This window comes from Onychomys torridus, chromosome 6 (genome assembly GCF_903995425.1).
Source record: "Onychomys torridus chromosome 6, mOncTor1.1, whole genome shotgun sequence".
Taxonomy (NCBI): Eukaryota; Metazoa; Chordata; class Mammalia; order Rodentia; family Cricetidae; genus Onychomys; species Onychomys torridus.
The window spans coordinates 78578797-78606784 of NC_050448.1; the positions used below are offsets into that span (position 1 = coordinate 78578797).

The following is a 27988-nucleotide window of genomic DNA, read 5'->3' on the forward strand; positions in this document are numbered from 1 at the left end:
AGGGTGGGCCTGAGATGGAGCAGCTGTTCACTTTTGGCCATAAGCAGTCTTACTTAGTAATCTCACTCGATGTGGCCTCAACTGCAAAATGTCAGAAGATGTGAAGGGAAAGATTAAATGTTGCCTTTATGTGTGATAAAGATACGGGCAGTGATGACACACGCCTTTAATCCCAGCACTCGGGTGGCAGAGGCAGACAGATCTCTGTGAGTTCAAGGCCAGCCTGGTCTACAGAGCAAGTTCCAGGACAGCCAAGGATACACAGAGAAACCCTGTCTTGAGGAACAAAAAAGTTAACAATATTTAGCTGCACTTTCAAGAATGTACTGATTCCATAGGCTGTCTCAGCAGTCTTTTGTTATTAAGAAGGGTAGATATGTAGAAAAGGCTTCCCAACGGTTGTGTTCTCTCAAGATTTGATTTTTGTTTTAAAAGTTTGCTATACTGGTTTCCCCTTGAATTAGAATATTTTGTTTGAATCATTACATATTTTAAGGTCTCATGCAATTTCTTGTCCTTTCTTTTTAGTGTGTACAGTGGGTGGATGAAGCAAAACTAAACCAAATGAGGCGAGAAGGAATTCGCTATGCTAGAATTCAGCTTTGCGACAATGATATCTACTTCATCCCTAGAAATGTCATTCATCAGTTCAAAACAGTGTCAGCAGTGTGCAGCTTAGCCTGGCATATAAGGCTTAAACAATACCACCCTGTTGTGGAAGCCCCTCAAAACACAGAAAGCAATTCCAACATGGACTGTAGTTTACCTGGAAAGCGAGAATTAGAAGTTGACTCCCAGTGTGTGAGAATAAAAACTGAATCTGAGGAAACATGCACAGAGATGCAGCTTTTGACAACTGCCCCGCCATCTTTCCCACCTCCATCAGAGCTTCATCTCCAGGATCTGAAGACACAGCCTATTCCAGTTTTCAAGGTGGAAAGTAGACTGGACTCTGACCAGCAACACAGTCTGCAGGAACATCCAAGCACTCCTGTGTGATATGTACATATTCAAACACATTTTTTAACTTTTTTAAATTTTGATGTGAAGTTATAGTTTTATAACTGGCTTAAGTTAAGTTTTATTGGAGAAATCTTGCCTATAATTCTATAAAGAGAAATGACATTCCACAAATGTCAAGCATATCTTTTTTACACAGATTATGCAAAGCTAAGAGTTGTATCTTATCCCGTTAGTACAGTATGTAATAGTGGGTCTGCTGCTACTTTCTGTTTTAAGGTGTGAGGTAACAATTCAATCTCTTCTTCAAATCAAAACCAGAATTCTCTGGATTAGCAGGTTCTCACTTGGTAAATGATTCACTTCCCTTGGTTTTATCTTTCCTTGTCTCTTGCCATATTTGCTTTATGTGGTAGAAAGATTTATGGTTTAGTACTTGTGTCTTCATGGCACCTCGCCAGTTTCCACAGTAAAATGGCATTGGTTGCAGGAAAGGCTCCTACATTTGGTACATGGGCAAGTAAATTAGTTCCAACCACAAAGAAGACATAGTTTCTAAAGAAAATTGAGTGGCTCTGGTTTTAGCACAAGAGGAAGCACAGCACTTTCTGATCCAGGCTGTCTTTTTGTGTCTGTTATTTAAAACCCAGTGGATATTTCAATTAAACAAAATCTAAAGACGGATAATTCTTGGTTATTCATTATCCATGGCTCATTAATTTTTTTCTAGGCTACATAGTAACTGGAGGCTATTTTGAGCAAAAGAGATAATGTTGACCCATTGTTCTGCTTCCGAGTATCCTCACATTTCCTGTGGATACTTTCCCTAAACTGATCACAAATATCAAAGTTAGAGATTCATATCAGTCTTACTGATGAGGCCTGCCATATCTGAGCATCAAACTTAGGAGAAACTATTCTTGTGACTTGGCATCTACTTTTGAAACCTTCACAATTTTATCTGGTGAATACCTGGGTTTGTCCATTGTTAGTCGTGTTGCTATTTTCTAGTAACAGGCATTAGACTTCCATCCTAGAGTTTCAGATGGGCTGAAGCTTAGGGTCTGGATATTTACTTTGTTTTCAATATAGGCCTTCTTTCAATAGGCTTCCTTCATTGAAGTAGTGGTCTTTCTCTTATTTGGAATGTTCATGTGCTATGCATTCTACTTTCTCTTAGTTGATAACTCAGTAGGCCTTTTATTTACTAAAGGAAGAGTACTCCCCACACCTAAGACCAGATTCTTGTATCTACCTGGTTACAGTGCAATTTGATTTTTTTTTTTCCTGGATGGTGAGATTTGAAATATTTGCATTAACATAGGCAAAAGAAAAAGATGCTGCTTTATTATGTCTGTCACCATGGAACTTAGCTGCATCTTTGGAAATATCAAATATGAATTTTCTCTAAAAATATTCTGAAATAGGTTAAATCTTATATAAATATTACTTTGTGCAATATTGTTGTGTAGTTAAATGCATATTAGCAAAGTATAGAGGTCACTGTGTAAACCGATAGAAAAGTAACCATCAGCAAATACTACAGTGATTAGTTAGAATCTGTATTATTCCTTATATATATGTATATGTATGTATTCTCTGTTACAAAGGATGAAGACAAATAAATAGGGAAACACTTCAATGTAAACCTTTTATGAATTGGAAGTGATGTTGCTTTTAGTTATCTTTGTAAATAAGGTAATTAGAATGGTGTGAAAGGTCATGTGATTATTACAGGGGTGTTTTTAAATCCTGTGTATAAATTCTAGTTTATCAAACTAGTTTTTAAGGGACCTTTGAGGGTATTTTTTGTTGTTGTTACTTTGTGGAGAAGGGGTTTATCAGAAATATGAATGGGTTTGGGTTATTTCTTATTTTTATTTTTCTGTCCAGAAGAATTTCATAGAGCTTTACCAGGCTGTGCAAAGAAAAATTCTTCTCAGGCAACCTTTGCTTTTAAAAGTAATCATGAAGAGAAAAAGTTGTTAACGCAAAAAGTTTTATTTTTGTTTTTCTTGTCTTCCAAGATCCGATTTCCCCATCTCCCACTTGCCATCCAGCAGATGCCATCTGTCATCTAAGCTGGTCATTACCTAAAACCAAGGAGACTGTCTCCTGACAGCCAGCACTGTGTGTAATCACTCAGGAACCAGCGGATCTGCAAAGACCTACAATCAAATGCAAATCTCCATTTTCCTTTTTACAAAAGTCTACCCTCACCTCCAGTATAAACAATAAAAGAATATAAAAATGTTGAAAATCATGTACTAATGAAGTCATTGTATATTAGATTGCAATAGAATGGAAAGAAACATTTAGCTAGTAATGTATCTGGAAACTCTGAATGTCCTATGTGAGTATTAGATTTTGATAGCATGCTTTCAAAGACTGATGAATATAAAAGCAGAAGTTTTGAGTTTCTTGCTGCTTTCAAAACTGTCCTAGTTGAGCGATATAAATGATTGCAGCTTTTCTAAATCATTAAACTATTTGGTTTGGTGGAGTGAGGCATGGTGGAGCAGTCTGGCATCCTCTGATTTGTAAAGTAACGATGGCAGTGAAGTTGTAACTGAAATTGAAACTGATCTTCCTTTCTGGTATGTCATCTGTTGTGCCAACCCTTGGGATTACTTGCAGAATGTGGCTATATGTTTTAGTACTTTGTGGATCAGAGAGGTATTTAAAAAATATGCTATGGAAAAGACCTAATAAACGAATATTCCTGACAGCAAATATAATGATTTTATGGTAACTATTAAAAAGCATAAAAGTCTTCCCCTTCCCCAGAGGTCATTCTATACTTGTCAAGGTAGGCTAGGAGTTAGGGTTATGATTCTAAGAGGTGTCCCAAATTCATAAAGCAATAATAACCTCCATATTGGTTCCCTCTTCCAAACTCTTGAAAAATGAATTCTTAGGCTTAATTGTACTTGCCTATTCAGTACTTAAAAGTTTTACTGATGCATTATTTTTACTTAAAGACTTTTAGAAAGTGCCCTGTCCCCTCAAACAGTTGAACTCTCAGTTCACTAATATTACAGGCTCTTGTATGGGGAAGGGAACTTACAAATCATTTACTAAACTTTAGGGACAGATGTATCAGTCTTAACAGGCATAAAGATCTCACCTAATGACTTGAGAAACTTTTGTTTATTGCTTTTCCCTGTATAAATATTGTCTAGAAGGAGAGTTAATATAGGAACAAGACTCCAAAATCCATGAAAATATATTCCTAGTGAATATATCCTTTATCATTAATATTAGCCCATTATATTTCATCTGTATTTGCCTTTGAAATTTATTTGTATTTATTGAGGATATTAGAATTACTGAGTTTGTGTCTTTCTAATAAATCTGTTTCACCCTTTCAGTAGCACATGCCAGAGGTTCACATTTGTGCTAAGTTTCATGTTTTCAAGACAGTCTAGCTGTATTTACTGGCCATGCAGGTAGAGGAGACGCACAGCACCAGGGTTTTCTAAGTGCATAAAGGACTCATCCTCATCCGGAAGTCTGTTGCTTCAAAAGCAAGTATCCATAAATATTAGGGCCTTCCATTTTAAAATATCTTCTTACATTTTTTAGGATCCACTTGTGCATGTAGTTGAGACCACTGTCTCTTAAAATATAGCACTTTTCAATTCTCTCTAAAGAAATACTTATGTACTACTTCTATCACATGTTGTAAATTTTCATGTAATAGTGTTTTCTGTGACTAAACTTCATTTTGATTGGCAGCTAAGACTTTTTTTTTCCCTGTGGCTTTAATTTATCTAAGAGGTCTTTGCATATAGATGAAATGTATAATTTGCCTGGCGGACTATTTGCGTTTGTGTGGCCTTAGTTTGTTTATTGACATTAACAAGTGTTTTAAAAGGTTTTTAATGACTAGTCTTAAATCTAAATTTGTGTGAATAATCACCCTTTTAACACAGTGCTTTTTGTAGCTGTCTGAGTGTTAAATTGTTAAGCTATTTCTTTGTAAAATAGGACAATGGAATGCATAGTTTTTTTTTCCTGTAAAGTATTTTTTTAATAAACAAAGTCTGATTTGTCCTTTACTGATGTTTCATCACAAAATGAATAGCACATGGGAGTGAGTTCTCATTGCCTGGAATCTGTTTGTAGAGTACTAATAGCCTTCCCCCACCTCCTCCTTTGTGCCCTATTATCGTAAAGCTTTTGAAGAAAACCTTGGACTTTTCTTTCCCAAAGAAAAGGTCAGAGACATCTAGATTAAGGTGCAACTAGTTTCGAAAAAAATGAAGCTTGCATTTGTGATAGTTACCCTTATTGCAGCTTAGAATCATTTACAAGTGCTTCGACCTTCCTTAAGCGTTTATTTTGGCACACACTGTAGGTATCTGTGAAAATGCATGGCATAATAATGAAGATGGCGATTAAGCTGATGTGGATGGGCTGACTGGGACACAACAAAATGGGTTCTTTCCCTCATTAAGTTTTGGGTGGACTCTGTAGTTGAGGTGCTTGTCCTACAGCACTTAGTTCTCAGCAGGCACCTCAGGGTATCTCATCCATGGTTCTCACAGTCATTAGTAGGGAGGTAATTATTTCCTAAAATCACTGAAGTTCATTACTGGGGACAGCATTCAACCCCAGTGTTTTATTAGGATGCTGCCGAACACTGAAACATTTTACCAGGGCTCCTGGAAAATGATTTGCTACCGAACCACTAATTTTATTTCCCAAAATACTGCCCAAAGCCCAGAAAACCTCTTCTGTGTGTTCAGCAATGAAGACAAATGCTTTTGTTATTAGTGTTGATTTTAGGTCTTTTTTTTTTTTTTTTTTTTTTTTGTCATTTACCAATTAGTTGGTCGTTGCCTTGAATTACAATGCTCAGCAGTACTGAAGGGCTACAGCTTTTAGTTTACCCCTTAACTGTTAAGGGGTAAAAAGCAGTGGAGACCACTGCCAATGTGCGGGTGAAGTAATTTTTAAAAATTCCTGTGGGTGTTAACATTTTAGTAGGTTTGCATTGTGGAGAACTTTCATTTGATACGGCTTTAATGACTTAAAGAATGCCTATAGGGTGGAGACTGCCTTTTAGTCGCAAGTGACAGCTATCGTCTGCTATTACTAGCCTTACATCACCTAAATACTTTGTGCCCATGGCAAGAACGGACACAGCTTTAAGTAAGTAGAAGACAATGGCCTCCGGGAACAAGCCATTAATGGTGCACACAAAGTACAGAAAAGAGAGCAGCTTAGAAACCCCGTGGGCACACAGTTTCTCCCGTCCTCTCCTGGAATCACTAAAAACAGCCTCTACGGCCATTTCCGTCGATTCGGGGAAAGCCCCAGTGCGGCCCGAGCCCTGAGCATCCTCTCCCAGGCTGGTGTGGGCTCCAGAAAGATGCACAGTCAGCGGCCGAGAGCCGAGGGGGAATCGCCGAGCCACCGCCCGCCCGCCCGCCCGCCCGCGTTCCAGGCCGCGCCGATTCCCGGGCATTTGTCCATCCACAAGAACGGAGGGCTCGTACCCCCACTACCTTCTGACCTCGTCCACCCAAAGGGACACGGACATGGAGTAACACCACACTAAACACACCCGCACAGGAACCTCCGGACTATCGGGACCAGCCTCCCGGGGATCGATGGGTGCTGGGAGGGTCGTTTCTGAGGTGATTTTCCGTTAAGCGTCTAGGGTGACTGCGGCGCGGCGGGCGGGCGGCCTCCACTCAGGGAGGCCAAAGCGGCGGGAAGGCGGCCGGGGGCGGAGCCGGAAGGCGGAAGCGGCCGGTCGCACCCAGAGCTCGTCCAGCCGCCGCCAGTCCCTGTCGGACGACGCGCGCCGCCGCTCCGGCCCGGGGCGGGCTGCTGGCCTCCAGCCCTTCCTTGCGGGTGCCGAGGTGGCTGGAGAAGGCACCCGTGCCGCTTCCTGCCCCCCGTTTTCCAGTTGGTTCCCGGCTTCTCCCATGGCCGGTTCGGTGGCCGACTAGGTCGGGCGTCTGCGGAGGCAGGCTGCGCTCCTCGGGGCGCTGGGCGCCCGGCTGCCTCGGGCTGGGCTGGCGCCGCGGTCTCCATGGTAACGGCCCCGCTGGTGTCCGGGCCTCGGGGGGAAGATGCGGCCTGCGGGGCCCGCCGCCTCGCCCCCGGCCTCCCGGCCCGGCCGGGGTCACTGAGGAGCGGAGGCCCGGCCGGCAGCGGGCACCAGGTGAGCCGGCTGCGGGACGGCGGAGGGCGCGGGAGGCCCCCTCGGGTACTCGCTGTCCCCCAGCCACACTGGCCCCGGATGGCGCCGAGGCTCCTCGGTCTCCGCTGCGCCCTCCCCCCACCCTCCTCCTCCTCTTTTTCTTCCTGGCGAACAGCCGGAGAGAGAGCAGCTCATGGAGAGGCTGAGAGAAGCAGATTTTCAGTCATACCCCAAACGGGACAATAACCTTCAACAGCTGCACTCACTGAGGCATTTCCTTCGTTTTCAGTGAAATCCCACTCTCTGGCTGGAGACCCAAATGGCCTCAAATGAGAGAGATGCCATATCGTGGTATCAGAAGAAGGTAACAGCAGTATTTATTTATTTATTTGTGTAAACCGTACGTCTGCAGAAAAACTCCCGTAAATAATAGTGTTACTTTCCTTAAGTTTGGTAATGTCAAATATTCTTATATATCTCCACATAACTGAAAAAAAATTGATGTGCAGAGTCATTATAAACCCAGTTTCAGGTTCCAGGTTGTGAGCTGTAAGTCACTTTTCTCCAGGCTGCACACACAAACTACTGCAATGCTTTGCTTTGCAAATTATCAAACTTAATTTTTTTTTATAAAGACAAAGAATGAAATCCTTCCCTGCATGGTTCAGATTGCTATTATCGTCTGATTGAGCTGTCCCTTACCTTTGATTCCTCTCTGATATTCCTATTGATATTTTTCTTAGGGAGTGGAAATAGCTTTTAGGTGATCTTTAAAATATTTGGGGTTTTGCCTTACTACTTTCTAGATCCAGTTCTTTGTTTTGTTTTTGGAAACAGCCCTGGGAAGTATGAATTTACTATGTGAGAAACACATTTTCCAGACAACATATTTAATAGGCTCATGGCTCTGTGAGGTTTGACTTAGAGATCGCCTTTGCATCATTTAAATAGCCTGCTCCTTATTTCAGATTGGAGCATATGATCAGCAGATATGGGAAAAGTCAATCGAACAGACTCAGATTAAGGTAAATTGATTTCTTTGATTCTAGCTTTGTTACTGCTTTAAAGAGAATAGTGGATCATACTTTTTAAAGAATATGCACTTACCCACCAACTATGCATTCTTTTATTCTTTGAATTTTATAAGAAAGACAACAATGCATGGATAATGATAAAGGACAGTTGTTATGTGGCTTCAGTAGCAAATGTCCCAGGTAAATAGGAATATGGTTTCTTATCACTTGTCATAGTATTGCCAGACTTTTATTAGAAGGTGGAAATACATCCTTTTTCCAAAGAAATACCCACATTTTAAAGAGGGTGGTAGTCCTCTTCCTCTCTTGCTCTTTTCTCTCCATTTTCCTTCTCCTCAATACAATCATCACCACTGTACAAATCAAATAAAACTCTTATTTGGCCTTCATCCAGCCTTTGCCCCCATTGTTTCTCAGTTACTGGTTTAGAGGCGAGCCTTCAAGATTTTCAGGTTCTTATGCTTCTTTGTACATTTCCCTTAGAACTGAGCAGTCTTTGGTTTCTTCATGATAACCAAACAACCGAGAACTACTGTGTAATTCAGAATGCCAGCTGGTTAATTTGTAATAGTAGAGGGGAGGGTTACATTTTAGTATCTAATTCACCAAACAGGAACAAGAAATACTGGTGTTAGTACAAATTAGTCATTGAGTGTTTGCTGAGTAGCCACTTGTAATTTGATTTTCTTGAGGAAAAGCCCGAAGAAAAGAATATACATCTAGAGCTAGGGTCTCACTTCCTTGGAAAGTGTTCATAAATGCCAGTACATTCTTGGTTTGGGACTTTTTTGAAAAGATCTGTTGCAAACCTTTATCATGACTTTAAAAGCATGGGTAAGTACAACCAAGAGTGTTCTACTTACTTAAAGTTACACCGATCAGACTAGACCTCTGAATCTTTGGTGGGATATATTTAACCATTATTGGTGCATTTCTTTTTTTTTTAAATTAATTTTTATGTTCATTGACATTTTTGCCTGCATGTATAGTTTGAGCAAGGGTGCTAAGTCATAGACAGTTGTGAGCTGCCATGTGGTTGCTGGGAATTGAACTCAGGTCCTCTGAAAGAGCAGCCAGTGTGCTCTTAACCACTGAGCCATCTCTCCAGCCCCCAGTGCATTTCTTTATATGCCAATCACCTGAAAAACTGTTTGAGCTACTCAGTACACAACTAACTTCACAATTTCCTACAGTCCTCCCTTATATTAATGGGAGATGGGGTTCAGATGAATCTCCAAATTTCATTTCTAACTGTCTAAATCTTGTCTACGTATTCTTCTGTGAATTGGGAAAATCAGGTATTGTTTAGTGACCTCTAACCTTGTGATCCTTAACAGGTCCATGTGCTTTTGTCTGGGTTTTGGTTTCCTGGTCCTTAAAAGGATTTTACCTCTTGCTGCAGAATAAGAAATCTCCCCCCAACCAATTTAGGTTTGCTTAATTTTTCTTTGCGTGCATCTTACCATGTGCCTTTTAGTGCACCCTATCAGAGTTCCTTGTTAACGTGTGTGTGTGTGTGTTTGTGTGTGTGTGTGTGTGTGTGTATGTATGTATGTGTGTATTTTGAGAGAAAGCACAGGAGATTGGGTGGGTGGGGTAGGATCTGGGAAGAGTTGGAGAAGAGGAAAATATGGTCAAAACATTGAATGAAAACAAACAAACAAACAAAAAAACTTAAAAAAATGTTTTAATGTCCTGAAAAAGATAAACAGTTTCTACTTTCATGGGTTTTGTGGTTAGCATAATGTGAAAAAAACTATGATTTTTTTTTTCAAAAAAAGATACTTAGATTAAACAAACAAAAAGCTAAATTAAAAATAAAAAAGGAAAAATTTAAAATGAAAACAAAAAATTAGTATATCAGATCACTGTAATCTGTGATCTATTTTACTGTGACTAATGGAATAAAGACCCAAACCATATGATTTACTGAGTAGACACAGTAAAAGCACTTGACAAAATGTTATACATTTGTAAAATTTATAATGATGAAGTAAGAGATGAAGGTAGGTCCCCTAACTTATTAAAGGCTGGAAAAAAGCATACAGCAAATGTTACCCTTAATGGATAAAAACTGTTTTCCTCATAGTCAAGAAAAAACCAAGAATACCTGATTTCTCTACTTTTATCTAATCATGGTCTAACCTGTGCTAGAAGGCAAGGAAAAGAATGGAAAGGCAGCAAGATAGGAAAGAAATGGAAATTATCTTTATTCTTATTGACTTAACTACATAATTAGAAAATTCTAGGCAATTTACAAAAAATTTACTAACAGATAAGTTTGGCAAAGTCTTTGGATATAAGGTTAGTATGCAAAAATCACTTGAATTTCAATGTATTAGCTATGGTAATCTGCAAGTAAAATTAAGAAAGTATCCCATCATTTGAGAGGCAAAAGCAGGAGGATTGCCATGGGTTCAAGGCCAGCTTTTGCTGCAGACAGTAAGATCCTGTATAGGAAAAACCAAAGGAAGTGGGCTGCAGAGATGACTTAGCAGTTAAGTGATTTTGTGCAGTCAGGCAGATCTAGAGTTAGGATTCCTACCACTCACATGAAAAGTCCAGCAAACAGAGTCTGTTGCTCTGGCTCTGAGGGATCTCATGCGCTCTTCTGGCCTACAAGTTTGCACACAAGACATATACACTCACACACATGCACAGAAATAAGTAAATTAAAAAAATTCTAATCAGTATAGTATAAAAGGTAAAAAATTTTAGGTATGAATTTTGCATAGAAAGTATAAGACTTGCATGCTAAAACTACACAATGTTTTTCAGAGGTGTTAGAAAGCAACATGTCTCGTTCATGATCTAGAAGATTCAGTATTGTTTAAATGTCAGTTATCTCCCAGTATATTTAATAATATGCCTTCAGGTTTCCAGCCAGCCTTTTTTGGTAAGAACTAATAATAAGTTAGCTCTGAAATTAGTATGGATTGCAAAGAATGAAATATTAAAAATAAATTTTAGAAAGTCAGAGTTGGAAGGCTTATATAGTGCAATCTTAAAATTTAGTATGGTAAACAAAATAGGGAAATATTATTGTATTTTTATTTTTATGATTGATAGGAAAGAAAAATCTAGAAATAAATCCATACCTCTTGGTTTAATTAAAAAATTTTTAGAGTTATTTTTTCATGCGTGTGTGTTTGGCCCACTTCTATGTATGTATACACATATGTGCATGGTACCCACAGAAGTCAGAAGAAGGCATTGGATTCCTTGGAACTGGAGTTATAGATGGTTGTGGGCCACTATGTGGGTGTTGGAAACTGAGTCCTCTACAAGAGCTGTAAGTGCTCCTAACCACTGAGCCATCTCTCCAGTCCCTCCTTACCACATTATTGGAATGATTTTCGTCTTTTGAGACAGGGTCTTATGTAACCCAGGCAGGCATGGGGCTCTGTAGGTAGTTTCAGTTGCCTTTGAATTCACAATCCTCCAGCCTCAGCCTTGTCAATGATGGGACAGATATACTAACCATGCTTTGCTATAAATTTGATTTTAACAAGGATGCCCATCCTAGTTTTCTTTCTGTTGTTGTGATAAAAACACTTACCAAAAGCAACATGAGGAGAAAAAAGTTTCTTTGGCTCATACTTCAGACCATCACTGAGGAAAGTCAGGGCAGGAACTATGAAGAACACTGCTTTCTGCTTCTTGGCTTGCTCCTAGGCTCTGCACACCTAGCTTTCTTAAAAAGCTCTAGGTCCACCTGCCCAGGAATGGTACAATCTGCAGCAGGCTGGACCCTCCCACATTAGTCATCAGGTAAACAGATAGGGCCACAGATCACTGGCCCATCTCTCAGCTGATGCCTCCTCAGATGACTCTAGACTGTGTCAAGTTGACAGCTGAAGATACTAGGACAGTGCCAAACAATTCAATAAGGAAATGATGGCCTTTTCAGTCAACGGTGCTGAGACGGTTGGGTATCAACTGTAACACGATCTTTTATTTCTTTAGATAACAAAACATTGATTATAGATTTAATTATAAGAAATAAAACTGGACTCTCAACTCATGTGCCCATGAAGCCCTGTCATTCCCTTTCCCCTAGCTGGCAGCTTGGGATGGTGTGATGCCTGGAGTTACTATAAAAGATGTTTACCATCAGGAGTTTGTCAGAGCTCTGGCAGCCTTCAGGAAGTCCAGGAAGCTGAGAGTCCCTGAATGGGTGGACACAGTCAAGCTGGCTAGGCATAAAGAGCTTGCCCCCTGTGATGAGAACTGATTCTACACATAAGATACTTCCACAGCACAGCATCTGTACCTTTGCTGTGGTGCTGGGAGTAGCTCTGTGACCAGGGTCCACAGAGGACAGGAGAGAAACTGTCAGCCACAGCCACTTCTCCTGAGGCTCCAAGGATGTGGCCTGCTGGATCCTCAACACCCTGGAAGGGCTGAAAATGGTGCAAAAGGACAAAGATGGGGCCACAAGACAACACCTCTGCGACAGAGATCTGGACAGAATCACTGGACAGGTGACCGCTGTCAGTAAAAAGCCTTAGAACAAAGGATGCTGGAATAAATTGCCTCATTCATTAAAAAATTAAAATAAACTATAGATTTTTAGGAGAAAACTTAGGAAATCTTGTCACTTTTAAATGGGCAAAAGCTTCTTAGAAACACATCTATGAAAGAAAAATTATAAATATATAGTGGTATATGCCTGTAATTCCAGTCCTCAGGAGCCTGAGACAGGAGGATTGTAAGTTCAAGGCCAGCTTGGGCTATATAGTGAGGCCTTGCCTCACATCAGCAGCCCCTGAAAAGAGTCAGGAGATGGCTCAGATAGTCAAGGTTCTTTGCTGACAAAGCTGCCAAGCCGAGGACCAGTGGACAGGAGAGAACCAGCTCTTAAAAGTTGTCTTCTTTAATCCACATTTTTGCTGTGGCACCTCAGTAATCAAGAGCATAGACATAAGAAAATGATTGGGGTGGGGATTTAGGTCAGCGGTAGAGCGCTTGCCTAGCAAGCACAAGGCCCTGGGTTCCATCCTCAGCTCCAAAAAAAAAAAAGAAAAAGAAAAAGATTAATTGGATATTGGTGAAATTATTAAGGCCACTCCACGTAGTTAAAAGGGAGGTTTATTTTGTGGGGTAACTTACAAATGAAGGGATAGATTGTAGGGTCTGGCAAAGGTATGGCGCAGTCTGGCAGTGTTCTCTGGAGAACTCTGCTCAGTCTACCTCCTGCGTCCAGCGTCCCAGAACCAAGAGAGAGAGACCTCCTCTCTATCTTGGGTCTTCCGCTTCCTCCTCTGCCCCGCCTTGTGCGCCTTGTGCGCGTGACCATTACCGAAGCCGCAGTGGGGGTTGGAACTTCCAGGCCAATGCTGGGATGGCTATCCACTACAATTGGATGTTAGCAATATGAAAAGCTTTCACCCCCAAGTATATCATTTAATTAAAAAGAGGATGCAGTCACATACACCTGTTGTCAAGTCCCGGCTACTTGGGAAGCTGAGACAAGAGAATAGTTTATGCCTAGGAGTTAGAGGCCAGTGTGAACAACAGAGTAAGACCCCATCTCCTTTGAGATGAGGAGTGGCTACTTTTGGAGAAAATGTGAAAATATTTTCAATCATATATACAAAGAACTAAGAAAAAAAAACATACTTAAATAATAGTTAAAGACTTGAACAGGCTGGGCGTTGGTGGCGCACACCCCAGCACTCGGGAGGCAGAGCCAGGTGTATCTCTATGAGTTTGAGGCCAGCCTGGTCTACAGAGCAAGATCCAGGACAGGAACCAAAACTACACAGAGAAACTCTGTCTTGAAAAACAAAACAAAAAAGACTTGAATAGACATTTATCAAAGACTAAATAAATAGCCGTTAGGCACATTTTCATTATTCATCAAGGAAGATGAGATTCTACTGTATCCCTATTAGAATGGCTAAAATGGAAAAGACCAACCCTACCGAGCAAAAATGGAGAAATGAAATTTCAGATAATATTGATTGGCATGGAAAACTGAAAATTGCTTGATGGTCTCTTAAAAGTTAAATGTATGCCTTTTACATGGTTATCTACAAGATGAGTGAGAACAAACAGCTCTGTCTACAAATTCACCCCAAATTGATTAATGTTTTTTAATAATTTTATTAAGTATACAGTATTCTGCCTGCATGTATGCCTGCAGGCCAGAAGAAGGCACCAGATCTCATTATAGATTGTTATTAGCCACCATGTGGGTGCTGGGAATTGAACTCAAGACCTCTGGAAGAACAGTCAGTGCTCTTAACCTCTGAGCCATCTCTCCAGCCCCTTGGTGAATGTTTAAACCAGTATCTTATATCCGTATAGTGGAATGTGTATCATCAACAGATGCAGTGTACCTATATAATATGCCCAGTGAAAGGACCTGCCCAAGGAAAGCAATTTTATATGATTCTGCTGGCAGGAAATTTCTAGAAGTGTATAAAGATAGAAAACAGGTAAGTGGTGGCCTTCTGAAGTCTCTTAGGAACTGGGATTTCTGCAGACAGGCTATTGTGGTTTGAGTGTTCTTCCCAGGGTTTCATGTGCTGAAATTTGATCCTCATTCCGAGGTATTAGGAAAGTGGAAAGGTGATCGATCTTACTGTGGTGCTTGCAGATGGGCCTTTGGGAGCTTATTAGGATCAGAATAGGGAGAGTTACACTTGCATATACATACCCCTTTCTTTCCATGTGATGCTCTGGGCTGTTTTGAGGTTACCAACCAGAAGGCTGTCTCTAGTTGTAGGCCCCAGGCCTACTCCTCCCAACTGTATACAAATGACCCCCCTTCTTTATAAAGCTGCCCAGACTTTACATTACATAATGAAAATTTGACTAATGCATGGTCTCACATGAAGTTTTGGGGTGGATAGTTATATTCTAAGTACTGAATATAACCATGAATGTATAACTATGAATTGACTAAAACTAATAATTTATCAAAACTGTAAATTTCAAATGGATAAACTTAACAGTATATAAATTATACCAATGGTAGGAGAAAATGTGTAGTACACAAAATATTTTCATATACTTTACAATATGAATTGTTCTCCAAAGTTTAATTGAGAGACTATATTAAATATGTTTGATACTATTTTAGTGATAAAGATCAATTTATTCTTTCAAAATAAGACAAACCAAGAATATTTCCTGTTACTGCTATTTACTATGCTTCTTGCTAAGATGAACAAAACATGCTAAATGAATATTTTCTTTGTTTGAAAATTTTTTCTAGCTAATATTAAAAAGAACAAAAGCTGCTATTTGGAAGTGACATAAACTATCTCTAGAAAAGAAAGGCTAGTGAAGTTCAGAGGCTAATTCAGCTGTCTTTGTTGTGTTTTATTCTTAGTACTGAATGGTGTGATGAACCTCCTCATTAAAAATGACAGGTTGAATGCATGCCCTAAGCTCTGTTGAGGTTTGTCCTGAAATGTCTACAGCTACAGCAGTAAGAAAAAGGGCTTAACTCTGAGGAATGAGAATAGCAGAGGAGGCTCCATTAGATTCGAGAACTGTCAGTACAATTCCAAAGTTGGGAAGTAGACGGGAAGGAAGAAAGTGTAAGCATCTGAATGTCTTCTGCCGCAGGGAAAGCCGGTAAGAAGCGAGAAAAGGCTCTGTGTTCAGTTTCAGTAAATTTAACTAGATTTATCAGTCAGTGTGTTGTGTTGGGCAGAACTGAAGACTGGCAACAGACCCACCCTCAGACCTTCTTTATTCCATACAACCACTGTCTTCCTCTCGTAGAAGACAGATTGAAGCTTGCCCTTTGGTAGGCTGAAACAGTTCTGTGCCCTATACCAGAAACAAATGTGGGTTGAGTGAAGCCCTAATACCTAGGATCAAATGAGCCTGGCAGCCAAGCTGTTTACTGCTAAAGAGGAGGGTGCAATTTCTGCAGAAACTAACTGAAGAGAAAAGATGTAAAGACACTGCAGAGTCAAATGGTTGCCGGCCCCTCTGCAGTGTGGGCTACTGTTCAGAAAGCTGTATGTTAGTGGAAATCTGTGCATCTATGTGTACATATAAATGTAAAGTTCATAAAATATTTGAAACTTAAAGAAGAAGGAAGAGAAAAGAAGCACAGAGGGAATGATATTGCTTTAAAGAACTAAGATGTTTTGATGGTGCACGACTATTAACAGTACTTGGGAGGGAAGCTGAGGCAGAAGGATTGCAAATTTGAAGCCAGTTTAGTCTACATACCAAGGCCTTGACCCAGACTGACTAAACAGTAATTCATATGTTTAAGTAATTAGATACTATAAAATCAAGACTGGATTAAGTTCAAGAGATGTATCATATAACATGCTGATTACAGCTCATACATTCTTGAGAAATTCTGACTGAATATAGTGTTTGTCCCACAAAATGGTAACCATATGACCTAATAATGAATAGTTAATTCATTTCACAATAAATATAATAGCTCTTGACAGACTATTATAAACTGAAAATACCATCGGAAGTTAATGCACCTAGCCTGAGTGCCAAGCTTAGCAACACTGACCATAGCAGGGTGTGGACTGTTTACCCTGGTGATGTTATGGTAACTGGGGGCTGCTACTACCCCCTGTCACAAGACAGCATTGTACTGTATATTGTTAGCCTGTGAAGAGATCAAAATTCAGATTTGAAGTATGGCTTCTGTGGAGGACATATTGTTTTCCCATTGTTGTAAAGATGATAATACTTAAATTGAACAGTCTTAAGTTGGGGACCATCTACATATATATCCTTCAAAACATATTCACTTGTCACCCTTAAGGAGAAGGCTTACCTATCATATATCCTCCATCCCATTTTAAAAGTAGAACACTTGTAAAAACAATTTATAAATACAAAGTTTTATCTACCAACTTTAGAAAAATCTTTAAAAAATAACCAAAAAGTAAAAAAGATGTTATAGATGAAAATGTGGGGCAGGGTTGTATGTTGCTCAGTGATAGAGCACTTGCTTACACATAAAAGAGCAAGAAAAAATGCTCAGAATAAATTGAGTAGAAAAGTTGGAAGAAAAAATTGCTACCAGGTCTCTAAGCAATATGAGAAAACACGAGAAAAGAAACTCAAGAAGTGGGGCCAGTAAGGTGGCTCAGCAGATAAAGGCTCCTGTCACCTCGTCTGAAGTCCTGAGTTTGTGTCCCAGGTATTACTTTCCGTGAGAAATCTTTCTCTGACTCCCTACTTCTCAGAAGTGAGTTGAGTGTACGTTATACATGTCCTTCAGTGCTGTTCACGCTGTTGTGGCTTTTGTGTTGACAACATGCCCTCTGTTGTTATTTTCTTATCTCTTTAACACAGTCTCCGATAAAGCAACAAAAAAAGAAATGATTTATTTTGCTCATGATCCTTTGGCTCCATTTTTTGGGCTCCTTGTAAAGTCCAATATCATGGAAACAGGAATATGAGGAGGAGAGGACTCACCTGTCCACTCACCTGTGGACAGGAAGCAGAGAATAAGGAAGGAAGTTGGGAGTAGGTATAACCTTCCATGGCACATCACTAGAGACTGACTGACTACACTGAGGCCTCACCTAAAGTTTCCACAACTTCCTCAAACATTGCCACTAGCAGGTGAAAAGTGTCCACATAAACACATGGGGGAGGATCTCAGATTCCAGCTACAGTGTGCACAATGTGTCCTAGGGAGTCAAAGGTTGCTTCCCCTTTTGTGCTTGACTTTATTGTAGTTTTATTCTTTTAGTGGCAATAAAATGAAAATTCAGCACACTGGGAAATAGGAATTACAGGGCTTCACTGACTGTTTTTATTCATTGTTTACACACACAGTCCACTGATGTTGCAGCAGTTATGTCCAGTGTGTTTTATCTCTTCCTTAAGGTGATATGTCAGAGGTTTTGTCCCAATTGCAGTGATGTGCCCAGGGTTTTTTGTAAGGTGCTTCCAAACTTGTGACATGGTATCACAGTTTTGTTAGGAGCTTACTATGGGAGAGGACTCTACAGAGGTCCAGGCTGCCACACAGGAGTGGCACACTGGGACACTGTAGGAGTGTCCCACCTCCCTCCTGCAGTCTTTCCTTGCTAGGATAGAGATTGTGTGGAACCAATGAGGAAGAACTCCCAGGGTTTACTCATTAAAGCTTTCTAGGTCAGGTCATAGTGTTTGATCGCCAACAGAAACTCCTTTTGCTGTCGGATGCATTTGGTTCCATGTAGCAAGAGCAAGGATGTATAATGATGAAGACTGAGTAACTTGCTTTGGATCTCTGGGTCTTGGTTTCTTTAGCTATAAAGTGATGACAATCAAGTTTTCTATCACAGAACACTTATTTGAAGTATTTGTAAAGTGCCTGACACATGTGCTTCTTTTTCTTTACATTTTCTTCTTTATTTTAAATGCCAACCACAGTTTCCCCACCTCCTCTCCACCCTTGCCTCCCCAGTCCGCTCCTCAGAAAGGGGCAGACCTCCCATGGGAGTTAACAAAGCGTGGAACACCAAATTGAGGCAGGACCAAGCTCTTCCCCCTCTGCATCAAGGCTGAGCAAGGCATTCCACCATAGGAAGTAGGTTCCAAAAATCCAGCTCATGCACCAGGGGCAGTTCCTGGTCCCACTGCTAGGGGCCCCACAAACAGACCGAGCTACACAACTGTCACCTACATGCAGAGGGCCTGGGTCGGTCTAGAGTCCCCAGCTCCCAGAAGCTTGAATCAGCTGTCTCTGTAGGTTGCCCTGCCAGATACATGTTTCTCTTACACATGCTGTATAGCCTACAGGATACAGCAGAAAGATTTTCAGCAAAAAGATGGTATAGGGTTTTTGCTTTTATGGTCCTTCTGTTCAACATATATTAAAGTATATGGTAACTTGTTTTGTTTTGAAATAGTTTTGCTATGTGGCACTTTAGGAAAGTCTCAAACTCATGGTTATCTTCCTGTCTTAGCCTCCTAAGTGCTGGAATTCCAAGTGTGGGCCACTGTGCCCAGTGTGTTGCTTATTTCCCTTAAGAGCAGTGGTCATGAATTTATTAATGACTTCTTTCCCCTTAGGAAAGAAAAATGATAGAGGAGTTCAGGGCCTTGTTCCTGAGAGACCCTCATACATTGCCTTACAGTCCATCTTCTCTGCTGTAGTATACATTCTTTGAAGACAGACCCTGTACTGACTCACTTTTTACTTTATATTTATCCAGGTAGAATGTCTAACATGGAAGATGCATGTTAAGTATTTATTGACTGAGCAGTGAGGGAGGGTTGCATAATGCTAATCATATTTCTCTAACATAATAAGTCAAGAATGAAGAGAACAAAGACTTGAAGCTCCCATGAGTGTGATGGCTACAAGGTCTATTTCTATTAGAGTAAAATATAGTAATATTTTTATTTTGAAATTGTAACTTCTGAATTTGAATGTAATGTTTTATGACAAGCATATATATACACATGTATATATACATATATGTGTATGTAGGATGTAGTACATATATATGTATATAGGTGTGTATGTGTATATAGTATATATGCTTCTTTGGAGGTTTTTTTTTCTCTTAAATTACCATATAATTTTATTGTAATTTAGGGTCTTAGGGAATTTTTCTGTATGTGGTATCACAGCCTGTAGTTGGATTGAAATGTGGGGTTCACTTAAAATTGTTTGACCCCATCAATTTAGTTAAAAAGAGTCAAAGATAACTGCCTCTATTATTGTAACCTTGAGATTTTATATTAACTTGTGTGTGTGTGTGTGTGTGTGTGTGTGTGTGTGTGTGTGTGTGTTGCAGGAGACCCCAGCAGGAATTTAGATGGCTTGCTCTCATTCTCTGACTTACCATCTTGAGAAAAGTCTCTTATTGCACTGGAACTGTTCTATAGGCCGGGTAGGTTGGCTACTGAGCTCTCGGAATCTGTCTCTCCTGAGGCTGGGGTTACAGGCACTGCAGCCATGCCTAGCTTTTATATAGGAGCTGGAGACTCAAACTCAGGTCCTTCTGCTTGCAGAGCAAACGTGCTTAACCTTTTACACTAACTTTGGTAGTTAAACATCTGATTTCAAAACTTAAGAAGTAGCTTCTACAAGTGTTAGTTGAGTTTGAATTAAAATTCATCTCTTTCTCTCTTAAAGTTTTATTTTGTGTATGAGTATCATGCCTGCATATATATCTATAAACCATATATATGCAGTGCCTGTCCTTGGAAGCCACAGGAGACTGCTGGATTCCCTGGAACTGGAGTTGTGGATGGTTGCTGCCATGTGGGTGCTGGGAACTAAAGCCTGGTGACCTGAAAGAGCATGTGTGTGGAGGTCAAAGGACAACCTCAAGAATCAGTCCTTGGCTTTCACTTTGTTTGAAACAAGGTTTCTTGTTAGTCATGTGTATGCCAGGCAGTGGTGTGTTGTCTCTGCCTCCTACCTAACCATAGGAGTGTTGGGGTTATACAGGTGTGTTCTGCATGTGGCTTCCCATTGGTTCTAGAGATCTGAATCTCCAGATTCTCACACTGGAGTGGCAAACACTTAGTCCACTGAGCTATTATTCTACCTAAATTTATCTCTTAAAGGATTAATAGCAAGTTAGACAAACCAAAGTTTGAAAGAAAATCAAAAGATAATTTCATAAATATACACTTACTATATGGCAAGGTTATTTTGACTTTCAAATTCTTACTTTTATAAAAACAACAAAATGGGAAATGCCATGTCTTTGAAGCAACAGTGATCAATTTTAGAACTATTAGAAACTTGAGGATGCAACAGAAATTCTTACATTGATCTTAGAAAGTGGACTAACATACAGTAACACTGCAGATTAAGCTACTTTAATATGAAATGATAGAAGACCAAGGCCCAAGAAAGCTTTTTATTTAATTCCTTGAAATAATGTTCATGGCTAAATTACATAAAGTAGACACAGGGATTTTCTCAAATGGATACATCGCAATATTAAGAAATAGGACTGAAGAGGAACCTCTTAGCAGATGATAAATTCCAGAAGTTTCTGGATCTCAGAGAAGAATGCTGAGTGGACCAGCTTGCCCAGCAGCTTCCTGAGAGTCTGGTGCCTTGGATGCATCTGATTTTTTTTTTTTGTGTGTGTGTGTGGCAAAGATGAACTGGGCTTCAGAAAATAGGAATTGGGTAGAGTTTGTATGCAGAGAAGTTAGAGCTCCATCACCCAGAACTTTAATAGATAATAATGCCCTTAGGTAGGAAGCTTGGGATGTTATCTTGGATAAAGTGCATTGGAGAGTCTTCAGGTTAGATAAAGGGTTAACTATAAATCAAGATAATAAAACCCTTTAGCTTAGTCTGCAAACTCCCACTCAGAATCCTCTAGCCTGTAACTCCCAAGCAAGGAAAATTTTGGAGGATTCTTTGAGACTCCAGGAAAACCACCCCTGGTTACTGACACTTGGCGATTTTGTAAAGGAGATGTCCAGCCTTAACTCATATTCAACCATGAAGCTGAAGCCCTGAGTCTATAAGCTGTACTTTGATAAATTAAAAACCGATGACAATGTGCACACATAGATAATTACAACACACAGCTTGACTTTCTCCAAGGAATGGGACTCTATAAAAAGCACCCAGATTAGGAGATGGGACAGTGGCAGCACCTTAGATGCTCACAGGGTTGGTAGTCACCATACCAAAAGGAAGAAGACAGTTTATCTTTTACTCTTAAAAGAACTGTTTTTCTTGATTCATTTCTGTTTTTTTTTCTTTTTTTTTTTTAATCATAGGGCTTCAAAAACAAACCAAAAAAAATGGGCCACATAAAGCCAGACTTGATTGATGTTGACTTAATCAGAGGTGAGTTGGAAAATTGATTTTTTTAATATACATACTACATAAATTCATTCTTTTTCTTTCCTCTCACAACTTGACAAACTAGAGTCACCTGAGAAGAAACCTCAATTGAGGAATTACCCCTCTATCAGATTGACTTGTGGGCATGTCTTTGGGGTATTTCTTGATTAATCATTGATGCGGGAGTGCCCAGCTCACTTGAGAGATGCCACTCCTGGGCAGGTGGTCCTGGCTGTATAAGAAAGCAGGCTGAGCAAGCCAAGGGAGCAAGCCAGTAAGCAGTATTCCTCTGTGGTCTCTGCTTCAGTCCTGCTGTTGGTTAGTGCTTCCTCACAGCAACAGCAACCAAACTAGTGCTCTTCCCCAACCCCATCCTTTCCTCTCTTCTTCCTTCCCTCTCTTCCTCCCTCAGCCCTCCTCTCCCTCCCTTTTTGTGCCCCCCCCCCCCCCCCAGTTTCAAGCTCAATCTTCTCACCTCAACTTCCCAAGTACTGGGATTGTAGGAAGTTCATCTCACCTAGTTTGTTATTATGTTATACCATAGAATAGTTTTAGGTATCTTCCATATATTGTGATATAATTACTTTTCAAAGTAACCTTTCTCCATTATCATTCAAGGTTTTGCACTTTCTTCCTTTGCTGTAATGTTTTGGGGTTATGTAAATAGCATGATTTTAATAAAGGCGAAAGGGAGATGCTTTGGAGATTGTTGTTGTATCATTAAGAAGAATGTATTGTTTGCCATTCAGGTGAGCCTGACTTGTTTTGAGCACCTGTCCTTGTGCCTGAGGTGAGAGCATCTTAGAAGTCTTGCCAGCACCTTAGCTGACCAGGTCATGTGCTGATTTTTACCCCATGCACCCATTCTAATGTAAGGTGACAAATGGCCATCAGTACAGTGCATATACATGTTTCTTGTGCATTTTAATAAATGTTTATTTTTTTGTTGACTGTTTAAAGGCTCAACATTTGCAAAAGCCAAGCCTGAGATTCCATGGACATCTCTCACTCGGAAGGGGCTTGTTCGAGTGGTGTTTTTTCCGTTGTTCAGCAGTTGGTGGATTCAGGTTACCTCTCTCAGAATCTTTGTTTGGTTGCTGCTGCTTTACCTCATGCAAGGTAACTCAAGAATGGAATAAACTATGATGATTACTTTTTCTATACTTAACAGAGACTTACTATACTCTCACCCTTTCATTTGAGTCTTTAAAGCAGGCCTTTAAACCATTTCAACTTGCAATTATTTTTCCTTAAGAAATTTTTTTATGCCACCCTAGATAGGCAGCAAAACCTTAGTTAGGGGTTCCTATTGCTGCAGTGAAACACCATGACCCAAATCAGGTTGGGGAGGAGAGGGTTTATTTCAGTTTACATGTCCACATTGTAGTCCATCACTGAAGGAAGTCAAGACAGGAACTCAGAGCAGGAACCTGGAGGCAGAAGCTGATGCATAGGTCATGGGGGGTGCTGCTTACTGGCTTGCTCTCCATGGCTTTCTCAGCCTGCTTTCTTATAGAACCCAGGACCACTGGCCCAGGGTTGTCACCATTCAGAATGGGCTGGGTCCTCCCCCATCAATCACTAAGAAAATGTTCAGTAGGACCTTATGGGGACATTTTCTAATTGAGGTTCCTTCCTTTCAGATAATCCTAGCTTTTGTCAAGTTGATATAAAACTAATCACCACACTGGATATACAGGTATATAAAATAAGTATATAAACCAAACATTTACTGGTAATCAGAAAGAAGGGATGGAAAGTTGGCTCAGTGGTTAAGATTACTAGTTCAATTCCCAGAACCCACCTGGCAGCTTACAATTATTCACATCTCTGTGGGCAGCAGGCATAATGTGGCAAAAACATGCAGACAAAACATTCTTACATATAACAAAATAAATAAATATAAAAAATTCTTTTAGCCGGGCATGGTGACCCACACTTTTAATCCCAGCATTCAGGAGGAAGGAGTAGGTGGATCTCTATGAGTTCATGGCCAGCCAACTATAGTTACATGGTGAGACCCTATCATAACCCCTACCCTCCCCCCAAAAACCCCACCCTCTGCCAACAAAACAAAACAAAACAACAACAAACCAACCAAAAAATAATTTAAAAAACTCAAGGAAAAGAAAAAAGTCAGAAAGAAATTTATTTTAAAACAATTCTTGCCAGGGGATGGTGGTGCCTGTCTTTAATCCCAGCACTTAGGAGGCAGAGGCAGGTGGATCTCAGTGAGTTCGAGACCAGGCTGGTCTACAAATTGAGTTCCAGCATGGCCGAGACTGTTACACAAAGAAACCCTGTCTCGAAAAATCAAAAAAACAAAAAACCCCAAAACCAACCAATTCTTTGGTGCATATGTGTGTGTGTGTGTGTGTATACATATAGTAGTTGTGCATGTTTAATTTTATATAATTAAGTCTTGCCCATATATATATAATATAAATATACAAATATAAAGATACATTATATAAATATTAGAAAATATTTTTATTTATTTGAGAGTTTCATACACATATGTAGTTTGGTCTTATTCCTCTCTTTGTTCAGCCCTCTGGACCCCTTCAATGCTTACCTCTTCCAACTTCATGTCTTTCCTTTTTTGTTCTTAAACCCCCAAGTCCAGTTCAGTCATTGCTGCTTGTACTGCCTGGGTCTGGGCCGTCACTGGAGCACAGGCAAACTTAGTTGTGGTTAAACCACACTTTCTCCACATCCTCTCTCCCGTCTCTCCTCACCTCTCACCTCTCCACTGCACAAACCTTTAAGCCCCTCCCCTCATTCATATCGCATGTGGTCTATCACCTCCTCCAGTTAAGACCTCTTTCCTCTCCCCTCTGATGCCCGGATGAATTGTTAAATCTCTGGAAGGTTACAATGAAAAAGTGAAAAAGGATGGTGATAGGGAGGAGAGGAAGAAGAAGAGATGCAGGAATAAGAGGGGAAGTAAGAGGTGTGGCTGAAGAATGGAAAAATGCCTCAGGGTAAACTGAGTGGAGAAACAAATAGCAGGCCTGAAACCCAATTGAGCAATATGCAAACCAGGTGAGCCACATCTGTAAGAGTAGATGTAAATAATAGAGAGTAAGAAATTAAAGAATGTGCTGGGCGGTGGTGGCGTACGCCTTTAATCCCAGCACTCGGGAGGCAGAGCCACGCTGATCTCCGTGAGTTCGAGGCCAGCCTAGGCTGCCAAGTAAGTTTCAGGAAAGGTGCAAAGCTACACAGTGAAACCCTGTCTCGAAAAACAAACAAAAAAAGAAATTAAAGAATGCCCGGATGAAATTCCATTTTGTATGTGAACGCTGCTTGCTTTCTAGAGTTTATAGAGAATCTGTCTGTATTCACAGACCAACAGGGATGTAGTTAGTGAATACTCTGCTGTTATCATGTTGAAGTTAGGGTTCTCTTTGAAATTCAGCCTTGGTCAGAATTTGTAGAAGATTCATCCAACAAGGATCTTTGTTCATTGAGTTAGTGCTAACTTTTTCTCCACCAGCAACTAACTCTCAGTAACATGAGAGTTGCCATACATTAAAGGTTAGAACTATAAAATTGTCTATAGTGGGAAGTTCTATAGATAATTTTGATATTGCTCTATTTTTCATTTTTATTTATTTGAAGATTCATATATAGAATGAAAAGAAACAATATAGCAAAGTAGTTAATTCCCAGGTTCAAATCCAAGCTTTGGTAGTTGCTTTACAGATATCCTTGGGCCTTGGGAAATACTTTTCCTTTGAGTCAAATATTGTTCAGAACTATCTTTTTTGGAGCTAGAGAGATGACTCAGCAGTTAAGAGCACTTGCTGCTCATGTTGGGCAGCTCACAACCACCTGTAACTCCAGCTTCGGGGAATCTCTCTCTCTCTCTCTCTCTCTCTCTCTCTCTCTCTCTCACACACACACACACACACACACAGAGTCTCTCTCTCTCTCTCACACACACACACACACACACAGTCACACACACACACACACACACACACACACACACACACACAGTCTCTCTCTCTGTCTCTGTCTCTCTCTCAAATAAGTAAAAATAAATCTTAAAATACCTAAAACTGTCTGCAGCATGTGGCATCTGATTATCCTGTGGTGGGAGCTCATTAGTGATGTCTGGATTATCATGCTTCCAGTTTGCAAAATACTTCAAGTAGGTTATTTTTCACTTACTCAGCAATCTGTGACTTTAATTTTTACTCAGTTAATGTCCAAGTGCATGATATTCTAGGAAATTATTTCGTTTTATTAGTTCTTTTAGAACGACAGCTTGTGGAAGTAGCATGTACAGTTACTAGAGTGTGCTTTTTAATGCTTTGCATTTTCAATCCTCTGCAGTCACAGCGATCGTGCTGTATCTCATGATGCCTATTGTGAACGTGAGTGAAGTGCTTGGACCGTTGTGCCTTATGCTCCTCATGGGAACTGTCCACTGTCAGATCGTGTCGGCTCAGATAACGAGGCCGTCAGGAAACAATGGCAGTAGGAGAAGAAGGTAAGGGACAGGCCGACTGGAGCTTCCTTTCTGTTGCATATTTGACTTACAAATGAATGCTCTTCACTTTCCCCTCATGCTAAGAAGCCAGATTAACTTTTTAGTTTCATGTGACCTTTTTGCACTCAGTGCATATGTTTAAAAGGAAAATTACTACCTTTTGTTAACATTTATTTTAATGTTTTATTCAAACATTATTTTGAAGTGGTTTTTTTTTTTTTTTTCTTTTTCAAAACCAGTAATTACTGGTTTTGAAAAAGCACATTCTCTGGCTGAGGTATAGATATATAAGTGTAGGACACTTGCCTAATATGAACATGTGTGAGGCCCTGGGTTCAGTCTGCACCCTCCTATGAGAAGAGAGAGAAGAGGCAAAGGAAAGGGAGAGAAACATTCTCTCCTTTTTTTTTTTTCTTTTTTGGTTTTTCAAGGCAGGTTGTAGCCCTGGCTGTATTAGAACTTGATCTGTAGACCAGGCTGTCCTTAAACTAAGAGATCTGCCTGTGTCTGCCTCCCAAATGCTGGGATCAAAGGTGTGCGCCACCGCCGTCCAGCTGAGAAACATTCTCTTTAAAATTGGACTGGTAGTGGTGTGTGGTGGTGGTGCACGCCTTTAATCCCAGCACTGGGGAGGTAGAGGCCCACGGATCTCTGAGTTTAAGGCCGGCCTATTTTACAGAGAGAGCTCCAGGACAGCTAAGACTACAGAGAAAGAAACTCTGTCTCAAAAAACAATAACAACAACAAAAAAATTGTGAAAATTCACTATGGATAAGGATTACAGCACATTGGGGTAACACTGCCAACATTTTGACCTGTTTTTCAAAAAGAATTTGTAATTGAAACCCGGCCTTATGGTACGTGCTATATCTTAGCACATGGAAAGCAGAGACAGGAAGATGGCCTCAGGTTTGAGGCCCGTCTAGTCTATGTAATGAGTTCCAGGCCAACCTGACTAATAGTAAGAACCTGTCTTAAAAACAAAATACAACACCCCAAGCCAATTTCTTGATTGTTGAGCTATGGACTCTGTTAGACTTGTGTTGATTGTGTGGTGGTATATGGGGTTTGGAGTGGTGAAGTTGTCTTAGTAGGTCAGGGTCAGCTTCCAGGTTGTTTTCTCTTTCCTCAGACTATTTCTGGATTTCTAGATTTCTTTACTTAGGCAACTAATAATAAGACATTGACATTGGGTTCAGTGAATTTCAACACATTCATTTTTCAATGTTATTTTCAGAACATTTGCTTTTAAAGAGATTCCCTATAAATTTAGTATTTTCTAAAGTAATCAGTCACTGGGCTGTGTCTCATTGATTTATAGGTGGAGTCTACAACAGAATCGGGCCATAGTTGTGAGTCATTTAACAGTGTAGAATGTCAGTGGGAATGATAGGTGCCATCACTGTTTGTCTCCTGATTAAATGTGCTGGTGGGTAGACAGATAATGTACATGGAGAGAAATGCTGGTCATAGGCTGGTGTGGAGAGTGCCTGAAGAGGCTCATGGCCCCACATTGATACTCTGCAGTTCCATTCTTCAGTGGCTGAACAAAGTGATGGCATAGGACT

General features: G+C 40.3%; 2 protein-coding genes and 1 pseudogene across 11 annotated transcripts in view; all 3 read left to right on the forward strand.

The window, feature by feature from the left end:
- Rsbn1 (round spermatid basic protein 1) overlaps positions 1-5042 on the forward strand; it is a 52703-nt gene extending 47661 nt beyond the window's left edge. Inside the window, exons 7-8 of one of the 2 annotated variants that reach the window (XM_036189974.1) lie at positions 529-1002; positions 2988-5042. In XM_036189974.1, the coding sequence (XP_036045867.1) occupies positions 529-999 (471 nt within the window). In that variant the 3' untranslated portion in view covers positions 1000-1002; positions 2988-5042. Of the gene's footprint in view, positions 1-528 lie in introns of both variants that reach the window. The other variant, XM_036189973.1, reaches the window with a different exon arrangement.
- Positions 5043-6638: 1596 nt separating this feature from the next.
- The window catches only part of Phtf1 (putative homeodomain transcription factor 1), a 54599-nt gene continuing 33249 nt past the window's right edge, over positions 6639-27988 (forward strand). For all 9 annotated transcript variants that reach the window (XM_036189432.1, XM_036189435.1, XM_036189436.1 and 6 more), the window contains exons 1-6: positions 6639-7138; positions 7407-7481; positions 8086-8142; positions 21853-21922; positions 22880-23038; positions 26264-26420. In XM_036189432.1, coding sequence (XP_036045325.1) covers positions 7437-7481; positions 8086-8142; positions 21853-21922; positions 22880-23038; positions 26264-26420 — 488 coding nt within the window. In that variant the 5' untranslated portion in view covers positions 6639-7138; positions 7407-7436. The remainder of the gene's footprint in view (positions 7139-7406; positions 7482-8085; positions 8143-21852; positions 21923-22879; positions 23039-26263; positions 26421-27988) is intronic.
- On the forward strand, positions 12233-12662 carry LOC118585506 (annotated as a pseudogene).